Source organism: Monodon monoceros, unplaced genomic scaffold (assembly GCF_005190385.1).
Source record: "Monodon monoceros isolate NGI ecotype Baffin Bay Population unplaced genomic scaffold, NGI_Narwhal_1 Super_Scaffold_10, whole genome shotgun sequence".
In the NCBI taxonomy this organism is placed as follows: Eukaryota; Metazoa; Chordata; class Mammalia; order Artiodactyla; family Monodontidae; genus Monodon; species Monodon monoceros.
Genome location: NW_021703766.1, coordinates 57,561,036 through 57,581,771, shown reverse-complemented (window position 1 = coordinate 57,581,771; position 20,736 = coordinate 57,561,036). Strand labels below are relative to the sequence as shown.

General features: G+C 48.6%; 2 protein-coding genes and 1 pseudogene across 2 annotated transcripts in view; 1 reads left to right on the top strand and 2 right to left on the bottom strand.

Annotated features, from left to right (window-relative positions):
• ZNF329 (zinc finger protein 329) overlaps nt 1-3,768 on the top strand; it is a 46,090-nt gene extending 42,322 nt beyond the window's left edge. The window contains exon 5 of the mRNA XM_029240750.1: nt 3,612-3,768. Coding sequence (XP_029096583.1) covers nt 3,612-3,648 — 37 coding nt within the window. The 3' untranslated portion in view covers nt 3,649-3,768. The remainder of the gene's footprint in view (nt 1-3,611) is intronic.
• Nucleotides 440-3,351, bottom strand: LOC114906229 (annotated as a pseudogene).
• ZNF135 (zinc finger protein 135) lies at nt 3,587-15,132 on the bottom strand. The gene is given in 6 exon segments (XM_029240618.1): nt 3,587-5,329; nt 5,331-5,623; nt 7,439-7,534; nt 8,244-8,370; nt 13,428-13,512; nt 14,870-15,132. Coding segments are annotated over 6 exon segments (2,040 nt in total). The 5' UTR covers nt 14,887-15,132; the 3' UTR covers nt 3,587-3,907.
• Between the last annotated feature and the right edge of the window lie 5,604 nt (nt 15,133-20,736).

The window sequence follows — 20,736 nt, the reverse complement described above, 5'->3', positions numbered from 1 at the left end:
AAACTGTCTCTTGAGAGTTGGGCTCCTGAGAGGCCACACACAAACGGAAGCATTTCTTAGGGCAACCCTCCCAGGCTTCCCAGAAGTGTAGGGAAAGGGGCGTGGCTTCTGCAGTAGGAAGTTCTGATTTCCTGTAGTGGAGACTGCTCTGAGAGGGAGACTCTGGGACAGATAAATCTAATCCTTCCCAGGTTCTTACCAAGTTTCTTCTCAATGGTTCATATCCCTGCACCTTTGGATGGGAGTTAAGCACAGACCCATTTTCCCTGACGCCTGACCCAACCCAGCTTACCCTGAGGTTAACAAGTGGGGACATCTGGCGATATTTTTGTCTCTCTGTAGAATAAATCATCCATTTGTGTGCTTTACCATGTGTTGGGCAGGGTGGTGATGGAAGAAGAACAGCAAACAAATTCTAAATTTCTTTTATTAGGTTTGTTTTTGTAGTGGTTTGAGAAAAGCAACTCTGAAACTATTTTACAAGTATTTTAGAATTCAGCAAATTAGTATGTTTATTTTAGGGGTCTTAGCATTCTCGCTATTGAAGAGGGACATAAAAATACGGGGAGTCACAGATTGGAATGGGAGGTATTTCTGTGTATGTATATGCACCCATATACCTTTTTGTGTGTATCTATGTAAGTGTTTATACATGCGCCTTTATTTCCTAGCTCAGCAGTAGACAACCTAGTAGCAGTGAGCACACCTGGCACTCAGATTTGGTCCTGAATAGCATCCCCTACTAATATGAACCAGTTCTTTGGACCTGCAGAAATATGGCTGATTTCGGGGCTGATTTCAGGGTAGAAACAAGATGAGTTTATAACATCTTATACTGAAAATGATGAAGGCATGTCACAGGGATGGCAGGAACTTTCCTGAAGGGACTATTATTGGCCACGTCTGGGACAACATGAGCACCAAAAAACCTAAGGACAGCAGTAAGTCATAAAACAGGTGTTCACCAAGGCATCAGGGCAAGCCTCTCTGAAAAAGCCAACAAACCACAAGTGCAGAGGCTCCTAATGTGAGACCCCTCCCACCTCCCAATCCACCACACAATAATGCAGGTGTTATTATCTCTGGCCAATCTTCACCTTGTCTCCTCTCTATTCTGACTGACTTTGCTGCTGCTCTTCCCAGCACATCTAATTTCCTTGAGGACAAGCAGCTACACAAGGATAGAAGCACAGGGAAAGGGAAGAGGATACATGTAATAAAGGGAGGGAGGTCTGAACACCTGACCAAAGGACCAAGGCTATTGAGCTGCCCTGTCCTGTACAGCCACTCGCTGGCTACATGTGGCAAATGAGCACTTGAAATGTGGCTACAGCAAATTAAAATGTACTGTAAATGTAAAACACACACTGGATTTCAAAGACATAGTATAAAAAGAAAGCAAAATATCTCAATTGTGATTTTTTTATATAAACAACATGTCAAAGTGGTAACATTTGGGATATATAGGGACAAATAGTAAATTAATGTCACCTGTTCCTTCTTTTTAAATGGGACTATTACAATATATTTAAAATTTACCGATGGGGCTTACACATTGTGTCTATTGGAGAGTGCTGCTATGCACTACTTACTGATTTTCTTAAGTGTTTTTTTTTTTCACTCTCATAGTTCCTTATTCACTTATTGTTTCCCCACACACACTAGAAGGTAACCTCAGTGAAGGCAGGACCTTGTCTGTCTTGCTGTATCCTCAGTGTATGACAGTGCCTGTAGTAGGGGTGTATAGACATTTAATGAGTGAACAATAAATGATGTCTCCCCATCAGTTTGAATAATTTAGAGATGATTATGTTGGTATCATTAGTCATGATTATGTATACACCCAAGATGCATTTTTACTATTTACTTTGCAACTTCTGGTTACTGTTTCCATCAATGTAATTTATATTCCTCCCAGTCATCTCCCTCCCTTGCACACATTTACTGACACTCCAGTGTGTACTTTAAAAAACAATATTGTTTTATTACTACCAGCAGAAGTGGCCTGCATGGGGTGGTGGGTGTGCCTGGCTCAGGGTATGTGTGGGCTGTGAGGGGTAGATGATAATTGGGAGGCTGAAGGAAAGGGAGTGGAGCTGCAGGCCAGGCCCAAAGGCTCCTCTGATTTACTTCTGGGAAGAGGTAGACTTAATAAAGGAGTCATGGCAAGCTACGGCCAGGCCGCCAATACGATTAAGAAATTCTTGGAAATCTAGCTGCCCATCAGAGTCGAGGTCCAGTTTCTTCATCATGCGGTCAAGGACAGTAGGGTCCTTCTGGTTCTTTGTGAAGGCACCCAGCTCTGTATTCATGAAGATAAGGAACTCGGCCTTGGAGAGTTTGCTGTTGTTACCGTCCCTTCCAGCATGCTTTTGGGAAACAGCAATCACAAACTCAATGCACTGTTCAGTCTCTGTAGGGCTGGATATTTTTGCCATGTTTGGAGAGGAGCGAGGCACGGGGCTGCGAGCGGGGAGCGGCGCGCAAGCCATGATTTTCTCACGTGGTTTTTAAATGACTGAAATTAAGTCCAAAAAAGAGGGGGCATTCCACAAGCATACTGAGGAACAGTATTGGAAGACTATTTGCAACATGGTTTCCCCAAGGGAGAAATTTCAATTTAACTGGAAGCTTATATCCTAGCACTGTGATTAGAAAAGTCAAACTGATTGTTATAACCCTAACTGATGGTTAGTGACCAAAACCAGCCAATGCAATTTACATATGGGTTCTAGTGAGGGTGACAAGTCACTGTTTAAGGATCACGGTTGTCAGGGTGACTGCTGTTAGTGGATTCAGGGTTCAGTGAAATACTATAGACTGCCTTCAAGTTAAATTTTATAAAAACAAAAGCTTATTAAACACCAGGATAAAGAATCAATAAAAAAACAGTTCAAAAGAAGATTAACTTGTACATTTCTCAAGAGATAGATCTTGCAAAACATAAGGTTCCAACGTGGGTGTGCTCTTGCTCATAAGATGGTGGCTTAACAAAGAAAAAATCTTCCTCTTTTTATGAAACAGCAACATCTGCATTTCTAATGCCTGTGAGTCCTGTAGAAAAATTTATAGCAAGAAGAGAGCAGCAAAAGCCATCTCAGAATCTGCAAGACTCCATGGAAGTGGCTTTACCTTTCAAGTCTTCCTATACAAATCTTTTCAATTCCATTGCATATAAAGATTAACTTATTGCAATATAATGCATATAACTACTTTAAAATCTGTTTATAGTACATGGATACTTTGTCATATGGCATTTACATCTGTGAGGCTGGTGGCCATGTACCTTGACCAAAGTATTTACACACAAATCAGAAAATTTTGTACTGAGACAGCTGAATATTCATGGTGATTCCATAAAGTGCCACTCTCATGTCTGGAACACTCTGCCATATTGTTTTTAGGGAATATCAGAGTCAAGTTGCACCATTCATAAGCAACCCCTGCCAAGAATGTAATGCACAATAATGATAAATTCTGACTGCGTTTGGTTCTTTTATATGAAAGGCATTCGCTGAGTTTGTCACCACTTTGAAAATCTCTGGTTTGGAATATGGTGAATCCTTAGAAGCCACCCCAGATCCACATTTTTTTCCATTTCTCTTTTGTAGGTTCTATAATGAAGCATTAGTGGCCACTCATGGCTGAAAGTCCTCAACAGTGATTAACTCCACACTTCCCTACTGTCTGGATGATCTGATATCCCGGGATGGATGACCCAGAGCTAGGTATTCCCACAATCATTTCCATAAATATGAACTCTCTGTGGGGGTGTAAGGAGTTTGCTGAGCATGAAGGCTTGTGTATAATGTTTGTGTTGTTTCTCAGGAGTATGACTGGGTCAAATCTAGTAAGCGATGCACTATAGCTTAAGGCTTTGCTGGGTCCCGGAACATGTGGAGTGGGTCTACCCAGCATGAGTTCTCTGGTGCTTGGTAAGGGAGGAGCTGTGTGTGAAGGCTTTCCCGCAGTCCCTGCACTCATATGGCTTCTCTCCTGTGTGGATCCTCCGGTGCTGAGTGAGGTGGGTGCTCTGCCTGAAGGATTTTCCACAATCCTGGCACTCGTAGGGCTTTTCCCCAGTGTGTGTCCTCTCATGCTGGCTGAGCGATGAGCTGTGGCTGAAGGATTTTCCACATTCGTTGCACCCATAGGGTTTCTCCTTGGTGTGAATCCTCTGGTGTTCTATGAGGAGGGAGCTCTGGCTGAAGGCCCTGCCACACGCATTACACTCGTAGGGCTTCTCTCCCGTGTGGATCCTCTGGTGTTGAATGAGCGGCGCAAGCTGGCTGAAGGCTCTGCCACACTCGTTACACTCATAGGGCTTCTCCCCGGTGTGGATCCGCTGGTGTTTGGTCAGGGACGAGCTGTGGCTGAAGGCCTTCCCGCACTCGCTACACTCATAGGGCTTCTCCCCGGTGTGGATTCTCTGGTGCTGAGTGAGGTGTGTGCTCTGCCGGAAGGCCTTCCCGCACTGACTGCACGAGTAGGGCTTCTCACCCGTGTGTGTCCGCTCATGCTGGCTAAGCGACGAGCTGTGACTGAAGGTTTTCCCACACTCGTTGCACCCGTAGGGCTTCTCTCCTGTGTGGATCCTCCGATGCTCGGTCAGGAGCGTGCTCTGGCTGAAGGCCTTCCCGCACTCGCTGCACTCGTAGGGCCGCTCACCTGTGTGTGTCCTCTGATGCTGAATCAGTGGTGTGATCTGGGTGAAGGCTTTTCCACATGCCTGGCACTCGTAGGGCTTCTCCCCCGTGTGGATCCGCTGGTGTTTGGTCAGGGACGAGCTGTGGCTGAAGGCCTTGCCGCATTCTCCACACTGGTAGGGCTTCTCCCCGGTGTGGATTCGCAGGTGCTGGGTGAGGTGGATGCTCTGCCGGAAGGCCTTCCCGCACTGACTGCACGTGTAGGGCTTCTCACCTGTGTGCGTCCGCTCGTGTTGGCTGAAGGAGGACCTAAAACTAAAGGATTTCCCACATTCACTGCACTCGTAGGGCTTCTCACCTGTATGAGTTCTCTGGTGCTGGATCAGTGGGGCAATTTGGTTGAAGGTCCTCCCGCACTGAGTGCACTTATAAGGCTTCTCACCAGTGTGGATTCTCTGGTGTTTGGTAAGCGCTGAGCTGTTTCGGAAGCCTTTGCCACATTCGTGACATTCGTAAGGTCTCTCTCCCGTGTGTGTTCGGTGGTGTTCGATGAGTGCTGAGCTGTGACTAAAGGCCTTTCCACATTCCTGACATCTGTAGGGCTTCTCTTTTGCACAGGTTTTCTGTTGAGTATCTGAGTCCGGATCCTCCCTCTTTCCATGTGTTCCCCACACGGGGGGGGCCTTGCCTTTTAGGAGTCATTGGTCGAGTTGGGAGATCAGGCCTCAGACTCAAGTTTTCCCCAAACCCATTCCCCTGCTGCTGCTCCTGAGTGGGTGTCTTCACAGGCATGAAGGCAGCCTGCACCACATGGCTATCCGGCCTCTTGCGACCCTGTTCCCAGTGGCCCTCAGCATTTTCACCCTTGGAGTTCCACAGACTTTCCCACAGGAACCTTTCTACCAGGGCATTATTGGGTATTTCTTCAGTTATGTCTTGCTTCACAGTTGATAGTTTGGTTTGTCTAGTTTCAAAGTCTAAAAGAAACAGAAAAATGGAAACGTCCCTTAATCCCAGTTCTGGGGGAAGAGTTTGTGGTGGCTGGATGGGTGGATGGAAGAATAAAACTGATGGTTTTGAAAGGTCCAAGGCACAGGTGGCTTTGTCCATTAAAAAAAAGAGAGTTTTGCAAATCAGAGAAGGAACAGGAGAGGGAGGAGAAGCACAGAGGATAACCAGGGGTGGGGGACTTGGTGTAGGGGTGTGGATGGGGTTTTCAGGGGGAGCACAGAGAATGAGGGTGGGAGACGGTGCTGAGGAGAGAGCTAGCATCCAGGGAAACTGCTGACAGATGCCCCGGGCCTGAAGTACTGCCAGCCCAGAGCAGAGCTCAATGGGCACGCTGAACGAACAGATACATTTGCTCCTCCTCCTCCATCATTTTGGCCGTCTCTGCACAGCCATGGCTTCGGTGTCCCCACCCTGACACCAAACTGGCCTAAAGGTGTGACATGGGCACCGTTCCCATTTATGTTACACTCTAGTGAAAAGCTAAAAATAAAAAAGGTCAAGCCAGATGTGGTTGGCAGAACAGTGGCTCCCAAATATATACACATCCTAATCTCTGGAAGCTTTGAATCTATGCTTACCTTATATGTCAAGGAGGAATTAGGCAGCTCATCATTTGACATAAGCAATCATCTGTGATTACCCTCATTGGCTTATCAGGGTGGGCCCAATGTAATCAGAAGAGTTCTTCAGTGTGAAAGAGAGAGGCAGGAAGGACATGATATGAGAAGGCTTAACCAGCCATTGCTGACTTTGAAGATGGATAAGGCCTTGTATCAAGGAATGTGTGCAGTCTCTAGAAGCTGGACAGTGAAAGGAAACGGATTTCCCCCAAACCCTCCAGAAGAAACACTGCCCTGCTGACACTGTACTGTAGCCAAGGGAGACCCATTTTGGACTTCTGACCTCTAGAACTGTAAGGTAATATGTGTTGCTTTAAGCCACTAAGTTTGTGGTAATTTGTCACAGCACCAATCCGAAGCTGATATATTAAGTAAGGACTGGTTATTACTCGAGGCTAGGGAGACCCTGTTATAACCCCCCCCCCCACACACTGTCCCATCCCTTCTTAGGCCCTGGTGATGGGCCACTGCTTACCTAGGGTCAGGGCCTGTCGCCAGAGGGCCGGGACACTCCCACCCCCAACAGACTTACCTGCTGGTCTCAGGAGCTGGACAAGAGGTATGAAGAGCAGAACTACCCAGCCAACCTACAGGCACATGGAAGAGCCCAGCCTGGATCCACCAGCACACAGATGCATGAGTCATAAGTGATTCTTTGGTTTAAACCACCGAGGCTGGAGTGTTTGTTACATGGCAAGAGCTGGCTGTTGCACTGCCTTGGTGGCCTTGTGCTTGCTGTTTCCTCTGCCTGGAGTTCTGTCCTCCCAGATTGTTTCATGGTCACATTGTTCTCATGGTTTAGGCTTCAGCTCACACCCCACCTCCTTGGAGAGGCTAGCCCCCATCTCTCTGCTCAGTCCTCGCCCCAATCCTAGTCTCTACCTCATCCCCTGCTTCCATTTCTCAGCATTCATCATGATCTGTAATCATCTTGTTCACTGTTATTATTATTATTATAGCTGTTTATCGTGTGCTCCTCTCCCTCACCAAAATGTCAATTCAGTGAAGATGGGAACTTGGTCTTACTCACAGCAAAATGGACGCTTGGTGAATGCTCCCTGCAAGACTGAGTAGTTAATTTGCTCTGAAGAGTCAGGGCAGGAATGGAGAGAACCTGGGGGCGAACGGGTTCCTCCCAGACCTGCAGGGCTTTCATCTCACCTGTGCACACACCTTGGGGGGCTCCCTTGTCCACCACCCACAGCTCCGCCTTGTGCTCCAGCAGGGAGATGACGTCCGGCTTTGGGAGCCAGTGTCCTGCTCAGGGAGAAACCCATGGAGTGAGCATCTGTGTCCCAGGACCCTTCCCAGCCCTCTGCCCACTCCACCCTCAGTCTTCTGGGACCCAAGTGGCTGGGGTTCCAGGAGGCCATGGTGTGGTAACAGCCTCTGACATTCCTTAGGGACCTCCTCCCCTCACTCAGTCCCTGACCCCATCCTTGGCCCCGGTGTGGCCAATCAGAGCTCTGCTTCATCCCGTGCCTGCTGGCAACAACTACCAGGCTGGAGGGGACCTGGCTGCCAAACCAAGACAACCCAGGGGCCTACTATGGGTGCCCGGGACACAGAGCCTGCCTCTTCTGCTGGTCTCAAACCTGGGAGAGGCACTCTCTCAGCTGTCTTGTCACCTTCAGAGGGCCCCATCTGCGAATGGAGGCAGAAAGGGGTAGGGGGGCGGGCAGCAGAGGGGTCCCAACAGCACCATAGGAAGATCCAGGTCTACCCGGGGTTCTGTGGTCACGGGACCTGGTATGTCCCTCTTACCCCATGACTTTCTGCTTCTGGCATTGTTAGCTAGGGTCTGTCATTTGCAACCAAAATATCCTAATTGACATTCCCTGCACTGAAACAGGTCCCTGAAGGCCAGGTATTTGCTTTTATGGCCTAGATCTACTCCCACTTTTATCCCAGGAAAATTAGAATCTGTACTGTAGGCAGACCATCAGGGGCACGGGGGTTCCCTCACCCACAGAGGCAAGGAGCCCAAAGGTCTCCAGCATCACATCTCGGTACAGGGTCCTCTGGGCTGGCTCCAGCTGCCCCCACTCCTCCCAGGTGAACTCCACGACCACGTCCTCAAAAGTCACTTGCTCCTGAAACGTCACACATGAGCGTCCTCAAGTGTCCCCGGCGTGGCTGCTAGTGGCAGCATCTGGTGAACTGGGGCCTTGGCCAAGTGGGTGGGAGGGTCTGGGGATTTGGATCAGGTTTTTACTGTGGGGCCTGGGACCCTGCTGGAGAAGAGTCTCTTGACATGAGAAATGCTGCTGATGCATCATCAATGAAGGGGAGGATGGTCCTGGCGTGTTGGGTTCACAGGAAGTGTGCTTGCGTGGGTAGCCCCTCCGAGAAGCAGCTGGGTCTGGGCAGCGGGGAAGGAGCATCTGGAAACTGTCAGGTTGGCTCCCTGCCTCACCCTTTGGCCAAAATAACATCCTGATGGGTCCAAGATGCATACATAATGAATGAAACAAAGCCCTCTTTAAGAGATGAGAGGGTCCATGCTGCCACGAGCACGTTTTACAGAGACTGGGAAAGCTTAAGTGTCTTGACCAAAGTTATAAAGCTAGTAAGCAGCAAATCCAAGGGTTGAATCTGGGTGACTTTATTAAGAATCTGTTCATGTGTAAATTAAATTCAAGTACATGAAGATCCATGTATACGTAGAAAATCAGTGTGGTAGTGGGAGCATTTCAAAGCAATGGACACACCAGGGCAACTGGCCCTCTGTTAGGGGGAAAAATCAGTAGATCCCTACCTCACCATAAATAAAAATAAATTCCAGAAATATTAAAGAGATGAATATAAAAAAGGAAAAAGTTGGAAAAGTATAGGCCATGAATTTAATAAATGGGTGGTAGAGAAAGTCTTCACAAATAAAATATAAAACACTGAAAGTCAGAAAGAAGAAAAATGAGTGTGGTAGGCAGAATTGTGTCACTACCATCCCTGGATTACATGGCAAGGAGGAATTAAGATGGCAGACGGATGGGACTTCCCTAGCGGTCCAGTGGTTGGTTAAGACTCTGTGCTTCCACTGCAGGGGGTATGGGTTCGATCCCTGGTCAGGGAACTAAGATCCCACGTGCCATGGTGCGGCCAAAAAAAAAAAAAAAAAAGATGGTAGATGGCATTAAGGTTGCTAGTCCACTGATCTTAAAATAAGGAGATTATCCTGGAATATCCTGGTGAGCCCAATATAATCACAAGGGTCTTTCAATGGGGAAGAGGCAGAAAAGTCAGCCTCACAGTAATAGTATGTGAGGAAGACTCAAATGGCCAAAGCTGGCTTTGAAGATAGAAGCGGGTCAGGAGCCAAGGAATGTGGGAGGCCTCTAGAAGCTGGAAAAGGCAAGGAAGTGGATTCTCTCTTAGAGCTGCCAGAAGGAACACAGCCCTGCTGACACATTGATTTTAGCCCAGTGAGATGTACTACAGACTTCTGACCTCCAGAACCATAAAATAATAAATTGTGTGGTTTTAAGCCACTAAGTTTGTTAGGATTTGTTACAGAATCGACAGGAAAATAATACATTCAGCAATCAAAATTCATGACTTCTAGATGACAAAGTCTTTACAAGCCACTTCAAGGGCCCATGACAGCAGAATGAATATTTGCACCATAAATGGAAGGAAAAGGATGAGTGGACAGCACATGCAAAGAGCTGACAAATCAGTAAGTAAAAAGCAAAAAGAGGACAGAGAGTCTGGGCCTTCTGAGAAGAGGATGGCTTAGTACCCAGGCATGGATTACTTTCACAATTGGCAGGTTTTCAAAAATACATACACTTGTTACGCCAGCAATTCCACTTCCCCTCCATCTCCCCCTTCCCCCAAGAACCTTGCTCCCCTGCTGCAACGTCATAACAGGCAACTGGTAATGGCCTCGATGCCCATCGTGGCAGAGCAGCCAAAGTCAGGTTCTGGAAAATCTGCAGCCAAGCAAAAGACGGGGGGCACTAATAGGCACAGCTGGGGAACAACCTTCCAGATGGAAAAATCCTGAATGGTGGGACGTTGCCAGCCCAGTGCTATTTATGTAAAAGGAAACAAAGCTCTAATTCTAATATTTGTCTGAAAATGTGTACATAAACACAGGAAAATGAGGCACGTGGAAGTGACAGCAGTGGCAGCTTTAGATGGAAGCCTGGGAGACGGGGCTGAGGAGCAAGGGGGACTTTATAAGTGCTGCTTGACATTTTTATAACGAGAATATCATTATGGGATATTATTTATTAAAAAAATAAATAAGCCAATTCATCAACCTAGAAATCACTATGAAGGATATCATGGTTTTGATACATTAAGAACTTTAAACTTGTGAACCTTAAAAACAAAATTCAGAGCAAACACATAGATGGTGCTGAAAGATGCACGTGGATTGCTCACTTAATAACCCCAGGCCACGGGTGATCACATCCAACCACTGTTCACCCAGGGAGGACGCCAACGAAGTCACCCAAAATCACCCAGGGAGAAAGGGCTGAGCCAGGATTTGATCTTGGGTAGTCTGGGTCCAGCGCGTCCCCCTACTGGCCATGTGGCTGAACCACCTCCCTGAAAGACAAGTGAGAGAAAAACACACCCCAGGGGTCAGAATGGAAGTTTTGGGCCGGCAAGGAACTCGCATCCTCCTATCGGTTCCTCCTTGGACAAACAAGGACCCCTGAGATGTCACAGCAGCAGCGACTGAGGGAGGGGCACGAGGGAGCCCCAGGGAGGCTCGGAACTTCCTGTGCCTCAGCTGTACCATCCACTGGTGTCCATACATGCAGTTGCCAGGCTGCACACTCAGATAAATCTACGCTGTGCATAAATGACGCCTGAATACACAGAAGAGGGGCTGGGGAGACAAAGAGCCAATGGAGAGTGGCCAGGAAAATGAAATGGGTGGGGGTCTCCAGTGGCAGGACCCCTGAGGACTGTTTCCTAGTCTTCAACTTTGGACATTTAGATAATGGGTTAATAGAACTACCATATGATCCAGCAATCCCACTCCTGGATATATATCTGAAGAAAACAAAAACAGTAATTCCAAAAGACACATGCACCCCAGTGTTCATAGCAGCTAAGTGTCCATCAACAGATGAATGGATAAAGAAGATGTGCCATATATATATATGTACACACACACACACACACACACACACACACACACACACACACACACACAATGGAATACTACTCAGCCATAAAAAATGAAAAATTGCCATTTGCAATGGCATGGATGTACCTGCAGGATACTATGTTTAGTGAAATAAGTGAGACAGAGACAAATACTGAGTATTATCTCTTATATGTGGAATCTAAAAAAATAAAGAAATGAATGAATATAATAAAACAAAAACAGACTCATAGATATAGAGAACAAGGCCAGTTTCTTCCATGATCAAGTGGGGAATTTATGATTTTCTTTAAGGCCCGTGAGGTTTGGGCACAGACATCCTCTACAAAGGGATTTTCATCTCACAGAAGCAAGCACTATGGATGGCTAGTAGGGGAGATGCAAGGTCTATAGACTTTGGCCATGTGGGTGGGAGTGAGGGACACAAGGTGGCCCACATCCTGGACCCTGGTCTACCAGGCAAAATCTGCCTCTGCTAGAATTTCTCCCACCAGAACTGGGCATCTGGGAGGTGACGCTGTGAAGACCCGGCCCTGGATCCACATGATGGAGATTCAAACTCCAGCACCAGCTGTCTTTTAACTGCGCTGTGCCTCCCTGCCCTCATCTGCAAGTTACTGGGAGCTCCCTGAGGGCTGTTGGGAGGAGTGAGGGAATTCACAGGAAGTGTGTACCCTTGGCCCGGTGCATAGTGGGTGGTTTACCTGAGGACCCACCGTTCAAACAGCTGTGTTGGGGGGCCTGGGGAGATTTTATTTTCTCTCACCAACCCTCCCTGCTTGCTCCACACCTTCCAGACTCATTAGGTCTCACTCAGTGGTTATCTGCAGAGTCCTACTGAGTGCAGGTCACCGTTCAGGCCGTGGAAACAGGACAAACACAGCCCGCCTCCTGGTGCTTGTATGCTAGTTGCAGGGTCGGGGAGCTGGCAAAAATGAAAACCCCAGGAGAAGCCAGTGCTCTGGAGAAAATGGGGGGATGCTGCTGGGCAGCCACACAGGGATCTGAAGGAGGAGCCATGAAGGCAGCAGGATGTGTGCTGGGCACTGGGGACCTCAGGGGGCAGGTGGTCTGCGCCAGGCCAGGGGTCCTGAGCTCATGCCTGCCTCAGCCACTCCCACTTGCGTGACTTGCCCCTGTGCCTTGATCTCCTCCTCATCCCACCTTGTGGGACTGATGTGGGGGCTGAACAGAGTGATGTGTCCAGCACTGACCAGAGTTCCAGACATTCATTGTCCACCCATTCACTGTACACCTACTGTGTGCCGGGCCTTTGCACGTGGCCAAAATGGCCAGAACTGCTTCCTAAGGCCCCAGGCCCCTGAAGCCGGCCTAGGAGACCTGGTTCTCAGTCTTCCTGCCACACGTGTGCCTGGTCTTCATGTTAGGTGCCTGGCGTGCTCCCACCTCCAGGCCTTTTCTCATGCTGTTCCCTCCACCTGGAACATCCCCCCCTGTGGGCCCTGGCCTCACCCTGTCCTTTCTTGCAGATCTGTTTGGGGTCCACTTCCTCAGAGAGGCCTCCTGGGCTGTACTGGTTAATGCCTGGTCCCCAAGTCCACCCTCTTCTGGGCCTCATTTCCCTGCCCAACACTTGGCAGGTTTACATTCCTCATATGGTCTGTGAGCCCCCGGGGATGGAGATTTCTGCTCATCTTGTCTGTTCCTCTACCTGGAGTACCTGGAACAGTGCCTGGAATGGTGCCTGCTCATTAGCAGTGCTCAGTACAGGTTGGCCAAGTGACTGGATGAAGAGAGTGAGCTGGGAGAACAGACCTAGAGCCCTGTGTTGAGAAAGTGCCAGACACATCAGTGGGATGGATGAACCACGTCTGCCAGGGTGGCACGGGGCGGGGGGGAATCCAGGAGGTCTTCTCGGAGGTGGTGAGGTAAGAAGTGGAGGAGGACATGGAGCTGATTAAAGCACTTTCCTGGTGAGGGCAGAGGCCCTGAGGGCAGAACGAGCCTGGTGGGGACCACAGGTAGAGCCTGGGAGGCCTGAGAGTGAGGTGGTGGTGTACTCACCGGGTCCCTGGCAGTGAGGAGCCCAGCGGTCATTCCCTCCTCCTTGGGCCTCTTGCAGGAACAGCCAGCTCCTCGGCAGGCAGTTCTAGGGGGAAAGGGGATGTGAGAGACTGGACAGGTGACAGGTGACCAGTAACCCCAGGCCCTGGAAGCCCTGTGTGCAGGTGGAAGGAGCTCAGCACCCAGGCCAAACTCAACAGCAGTGCAACCTCAGCTTGGCATTTCCCGAGCTCCTGCTGTGCACCCAGGTGCTAGTCCAGGCACTGATGAAGTATGAGCTCAAATTTTCCTTACCCATTCCAGACAGGAAAACTGACCGCCAGGTGGGCAAGGAGCACAGTCTGGATTGCACAGATGATTTCCAGGGTGATGACTTACTGTGACAGAAAGCCAGACAGTACGGGGGTCTTGGGCACTGTATGGTGTGCGTCAGCTTCCCTCTCATAAAATGATGGTGGTGACCCAGGACAGAGTTTATGGGAATTAAAATGTGAAAACGGCTGGAAATGGAGCCCAGCAGGCAGCAGAATACACAGGAAGGCGACTGTTGCTGGGAGGGAAGACTCTTGCTTCAGTCAGCATCTGTTTAGCATCTACTACGTGCACGGCCCAATTCCCAGTGATTTACAAGCCGTTGCCTGGCTGAATGCCTACAATGAAAGTCAGGCCAAAGGCAGGACGTGTTTCCCTTCTCTCTGTAATGTCCCTTGACGACCCTGCCTATGCACCCCTGATTCTGCCCCATCCAGCTTGTGCTCCGTTGTCTTCATTGCAGTTTCCTGGATGGGAGTTATCTTGTTTAGTGATGTTTTATGGGCTTATCATCATCTCCCTGACTCTCCTGTGGCATCCAGTGTGGAGACAATGTTGGGGGGCTCTAGGATATAAGATGGGCCTGGCACCCAGGACATATAAATACCTGCTTGTTGAATTAATGATGGAGCCTGAATGGTGCCTGGCATGCAGTCGGTGCTCAATAAGATTTTAATACAATGAGTCTGTTTCCTGGGTCCCAGGTGGCTAGGATCAAAATCTGGTGCTTTGGCTCTCCCTCTCCTTCATTCTTTAGACAGAAGTCCCTCAGGAAAGTGAAGCTCCAGAGATGACATTGTGGTGGGGCCTCGGCCTTACCCACTCTCCAAACCCTGGATGTCCCGCCAAAACAGGGAAGGGATGCAGGTCAGGCTGGCTCCAGGCTCTGAAGGGTCCGGCCAGCCAATCTCTTACTATGCTCGCGAAGCCAGAGACCCCAATGCCTTCCACCAAAGCCAGTACTCAACCCCTGCCCCAAGCCCTCCTCTCGGACCCTGAGACCACCCCCCAACCCCCTACCCAAACCGGGCCCCGCCCACTCGGCCCCGCCCATACTACCCCCAGCGACCCGCCCTGGGCCCAAAGCAGCAGAAGAGACGAGACACAGACGCGCGCCGTTAGGTACACACCCGGGCCGGGGCCCCATAGAAGACCTTGGACCCGCTCCCGGCTCGGCCTCCGCAGCCCCGGCCACCGCCAATCTCACTTACCCACCGGACTGTAGGACAAAGGCCACGGCAGCCACCAACCAACCTGCGCCTGCGCAGGGACGCCTAACTACGTCTCCCAGAAGGCAGCACGTGCGCTTCCGGTCGTCTTCCGGTGCGCCCCGCCCCCGCCCAGGGCCTAGGCTGAGGGGTTCGAATACTGAGCTCTGCCTTTTCTCCCACCCTGGGACCCTACCACGCCGAGCTCCTTCCGGGAATGGAGGACGAAGGCCAAGCCCGCCACGGGCCGCTACTGCGCCTGGGTGGGCGGGCGCCGAACTACATCTCCCAGAGGGCGGCACGTGCACTTCCGCTCATCTTCCTGGTCGCCCCGCTCCTGCCCGGGGCGAGACTGAGCGGTTCGGAGCCCTTTTGCTGCGCTCTATGGAATGGAGGAGGAAGGCTGTACCGCCAAGGGTCGGGACTGCGCCTGCGCGAAGGGCGCTGAACTACATCTCCCAGAGGGCCACGCGCGGCTCCCTGCGCATCTGTCCCCTCCCGTTGGATTCATTTAGGACAGGAGTTCGAGTCCTGACGCCTGTACCTGTATCACCGTCAAAAATATTCCCTACCCGCTGATGTGTGAGGAGCCTTATGACCGTGGCGCCGGCGCTCAGCGGGTGATTAGCTGGGGGGACTAATTTTGGCAGAGGGTTCAGGAGTGAAAGGGAGCAATCCCTGGATGGGCTCTCTTGGTAACAGACTCCTTTGTGTTCTCTATTTCTTGCTTAAAGAAAAACTTTAGGGCTTCCCTGGTGGCGCAGTGGTTGAGAGTCCGCCTGCCGATGCAGGGGACACGGGTTCGTGCCCCGGTCCGGAAAGATCCCACATGCCGCGGAGCGGCTGGGCCCGTGAGCCATGGCCGCTGAGCCTGCGCGTCCGGAGCCTGTGCTCCGCAACGGGAGAGGCCACAACAGTGAGAGGCCCGCGTATTGCAAAGAAAAAAGAAAAAAGAAAAACTTTAGTCCACTGAACCTTCCTGGAGTTTCAAAATGTCTGGCTTGAAGGTTAATGATTAGAGGAGTGAAAGCAAGCAGAGACAAAGAACAGAAATCCAGCTGGAGAACTTGTAACAATTTAAATAATGGATCAGTCATATAGCAGAGTCATAGGACCTTTAGTTCCTCCCTGAAGGACATAGATACCAATGTCAGACTTGCATTCCTAAGTGGTTTTTACAGAAACCAAACTCCCATCAGATGGAAACTGCTGACCATAAGCACATAGACTCCAGGCCAGTTGGAAAGAGAAGGTTGATGATGTTGACTCTGAAAACATCATCCTGTTACCTCGCCACCAACCAATCAGAAGAAAGTCCGTGAGCTGCAACACTTACCCCAATGTTGCCTTAAAAAACCCTTCCCTGAAAGCCAAGGGGGAGTTCAGGTCTTTTGAGCAGGAGCTACCTGTTCTCCTTGCTTGATGCCCTGCAATAAACACTACACTTTTCTTCACCACACCTGGTGTCATTAGATTGGCACGTAGGGCAAGTAGACACGAGTTCAGTTTGGTAACAATATTGGAAACTATACTGTAAATTTTATTGTTGTAAAACAAACCAGTGTTTAAAAATACATTAAAAATTGAAATGAGAGACTTCCCTGGTGGTCCAGTGGTTAAGAATCCACGCTTACATTGCAGGGAGCATGGGTTTGATCCCTAGTTGGGGAAATAGGATCCCACATGCTGTGTGGCGCGGCCAAAAAGTATAAAAAAAAAAAAAAAGAAATAAAAAATTCACAAAAACTTCAAACACAAGAGCAGTTTACATTTTGCCACACTAACCCAGGCTTGAACAGTTGCCAGTATTTAGTACATGGTTATAAGAAACATCACAGGCTAGACACTTGAACATTTTAAAACTACTTTATACATTGCTATGTAATTGTCAAAATGGTGCATTTCAACAGCAGCACAATATTCGAAGCTGATGTGCCCTCACATGATTGCATTCGCCATTTGGTGAACACTGACCACGGCCTACCAGGTGGCAGGTCCAGGGTACAGCAACCAAGTGTACAAGGTGAGAACATTCACCATTCCCCCACTTGAGCTGGACTTATTTTCACTAATGCAGGTGGAACATCTGTGGAGTAGTGAATGGAAAGAATCTAACCATGGCTGAGCCATGTGCCTTTGCCTTTTTTTTTTTTTTTTTGCCTTTGCCCTTTTAAGAAGAGACTGATTGATTCCGATCAGTTGGGGCTTGCGTGATGGATCTGAAGCTGAGAAAAATGTTTCAAGACAAGGGCATTTCTTTCTTTGACTGAAACAACTGTTTCTTTGGAAAAACTCTGACTCTGAAAACAGGAGAGAAGACAATAAGAATTCTTATGTTAGGAAAAAACCTAGCTGGTTACATCTTCTTTACACGTACAGAGACACGTGAAAAGATATGGCTGGTTCACGTGTGAGTGAAAGACTTTAAATCTTGTCAGCTCTATAACAGTGGTTATTATGAGGAGACATGACAGATGGCTCAAAATTGGAATGCACTGATGTAAACAAAGCAAAGCCAAGCTTAGCAGCTTTTCTTTAAAGGTGTCCGGTACATTCAGAGACTATAAGCTTTAAAATGTACATAAAACATCAGTTATCACTTCCCTCACCCGCAAATCCAAATGCAAAAAAAGACTCAATTTTGTTTTTCCTGTTAACTTTTTTTTTTTTTTTTTTGTGGTACGTGGGCTTCTCACCGCTGTGGCCTCTCCCGTTGCGAAGCACAGGCTCCGGACGCACAGGCTCAGCGGCCATGGCTCATGGCATTTGGGGTCTTCCCGGACCGGGGCACGAACATGTGTTCCCTGCATCGGCAGGCGGACTCTCAACCACTGCGCCACCAGGGAAGCCCTCTGTTAACTTTTTCTTCCACAAAATGTGTACCCTTGTCTCCCCAGTTTCCTTTTACCAGATCATGAAGCATGAATACACTTGTCACGATGAAATCTTTTCCCCAGAGGTCTGGGCAGAGTCCTGGTGACGAGCTGTTGGTGGAGCCGTGCCAGGTTTGCCTGCCCATGAGGGCACAACCCAGCCCTGACGTTGGGCCAGGTCGCCCTGCTCAGCTCCCCTTGGATTTGCCCCTCTGTCCCCTGCTTCTGACCATCTAATTCTTGTTTTTTCCCAACCAACTTTCACAAGCTTAAACGCCTGCAGGGGCTGGTTTTTTTCTAAAGGGGCTGATACTAATGGCTCCAGCCAAGTGGTGTCATGGGGACAGGTAAGCCCAGTGTCCCGGGTCTGGATTTCTCAAAAGAAGCCAAAGGTCTGCATTTGTGCGTGAAATCTCTTGATTTTTAAAAGCTGGCAGGGATTCAAAGTTTTTAAAAATACTCTGCCAGTCAAATAACATATACTGAAGGCTACCTCTGAGCTGACCTCACCCTCCAGACCACGATGTCACCACTGGCTGGGTCTTTTTGAGCCCAGTCTTTCTCCAACCACAGGGGGGCGCCTCCATTTATCTGTGACAGGACCCACCATGAGCAGCTGCATTACAAATCAGTGAAACTTTCAAGGAATTCTATAATCATATCCTGGAAAGCACAACTGCATTAGTCTGCATTTTTGTTAATTTGTTTGATATGTACATCTAAATATACCACAATGTTTACATAGCCCTGTGGATACATCTTTTCCTTTAAAAAAAAAAATATCGTTTCGGGAGCCTCAAAACCTAGCAGTGCCCAGCCGTCCTCTGACCCCAGAGGCCCTGGCTGGGGTGGGGAAGAGTCCTCCGGTGCATGAGATGATGAGGGCCAGCAGTGCATTGCAGCACCCAGGACCAGTCTCAGCGGCTGCTGAGCTCAGACCCCGGGGTGCGGAGTCTGAAGCCTCTAAGGGAAGCCGGGCTTTGGGGGGCTGTGTGAGGAAGGACTGATGGCGGGAGGGAGCTGGGATGGGGTGGTGCAAGATTATTCTGCTTTCAGGTTGGGGATACGTGGAATGGTGTGTTTGGCTGGATTCTGGATTTTTTGTTTCTTGCTAAACACTAGGTTTGATTGTAAAACAAACACCGTTGAATTCTGTAATAGTCACCAGAGAACCCGCCGTCCACAAGGGGGAAGGCAGGACTCCCTTCGCTCTTCTGTCTTCTATGTGACACCCTGAGATCCTCAGCAGCAGTGAGTCCTGCATCCTCCTCAGTGGCTGTGACCGTGGCCAAGGATGCAGAGGGACCGAATGAGTGAGAAGACCAGGACGTGTGTGTGTTGGGGGGTACGTTAGGGCATGTTTAGTACCCCCTCCCCACTTGGAGGCGTGGGCTGCCATCCAGAGTTGTCTAGATACACATGCTTCGGCTGGGCACCGACACCAGGACATTCCCAGGCCCTGTCTGTACCTCCAAATACAAGAAACATCCCGAAAGTCCCGTGGACCTGGGCTTTGATCATTACAGAGACTGCGAAGGGCGGTGAGTGGGACCTGGGGACCCAGATCTATCGTCTAACCAACGAAAGAAAAGCAAAGAAGAGTAATGGGGAAATGTGACTGCCAACTGGTTATTTATTGCTTTCAGGGACAGCAACGGGGGGGGACAGTCAGGAAATGGGTAAACATGGTCAAAATGTACAAACTTCCAGTTATAAAATAAGTCCTGGAGATGTAATGTACAGCATGATGACTATAGTTAATACTACTATACAGGCATCGCTCTTTATGGGCATGAGAGGGGATGCATTCTAAGACCCCCCAATGGATGTCTGAAGCCACAGATATTACCAAACCCTATATATGCTATGTTTTGTCCTATACATACATACCTATGATAAAGTTTAATTTATAAATTAAGAGATTAACAACAATAACTAATAATTAAATAGAACAATTATAACAATAGGCTGTAATAAAAGTTATGTGAAGGGAATTCCCTGGCAGTCCAGTGGTTAGGACTCTGCGCCCTCTCTGTGGAGGCTGGGGGTTCGATCCCGCAAACTGCGAGGCGCGGCCAAAAAAAAAAGTTAGGTGAATATGGTCTGTCTCTCTCAAAATGTTGTACTGCACTCACCTTTCTTCTTGTGATGTGAGACAATACAATGCCTACAGGGTGAGATTAAAGAGAAATGAAAGACATAGGTGTCGTAACCTAGCGTTAGGATACTGCTGTTGACCTGGTGATACTTCAGGAGGAGGATCGTTTGCTTCGGGTGATCCAGGATCATCATGTGATGATGTAGATGGTTGGGTATCCGAGGCAAGACGGAGCAGGACTGCTGAGAGTTCATCACGCTACTCAGAAAGATGTGCAACTTAAAACTTACGAATTGTTTATTTCTGGAAATTTCCTTTTAAGATTTTTGGGCCACAGTTGACCTCGGGCAACTGAAACCATGGAGAGTAGAAGCTTGGATAAAGAGGGACCACTGTATTGTATATTTGAAATTTCCTAAGGGAGTAGATCTTAAAAGTTCTCATCACAAGAAAAAGTTCTGTAAGTACAGGCAGACCTCGGAGATATTTCGGGTTTGGTTCCAGACCACGGAAATAAAGTGAATGTCGCATAAAGCAAGTCACACAAATTTTTTGGTTTCCCAGTGTATACAAAAGTTATGTTTACACTATACTGTATTCTATTAAGTATGCAGTTGCATTATGTCTAAGAGCACAATATGCATACCTTAATTTAAAATACTTCATTGTTAAAAAATGCTAAACATCATCTGAGACTTCAGTGAGTCCTAGTAGTAACCTGAAAGAGCATTGATCACAGATACCATAACAAATATAATAATAATTAAAAAGTTTAAAATATTTCGACAATTACCAAAATGTGACTTAGAGACATGAAG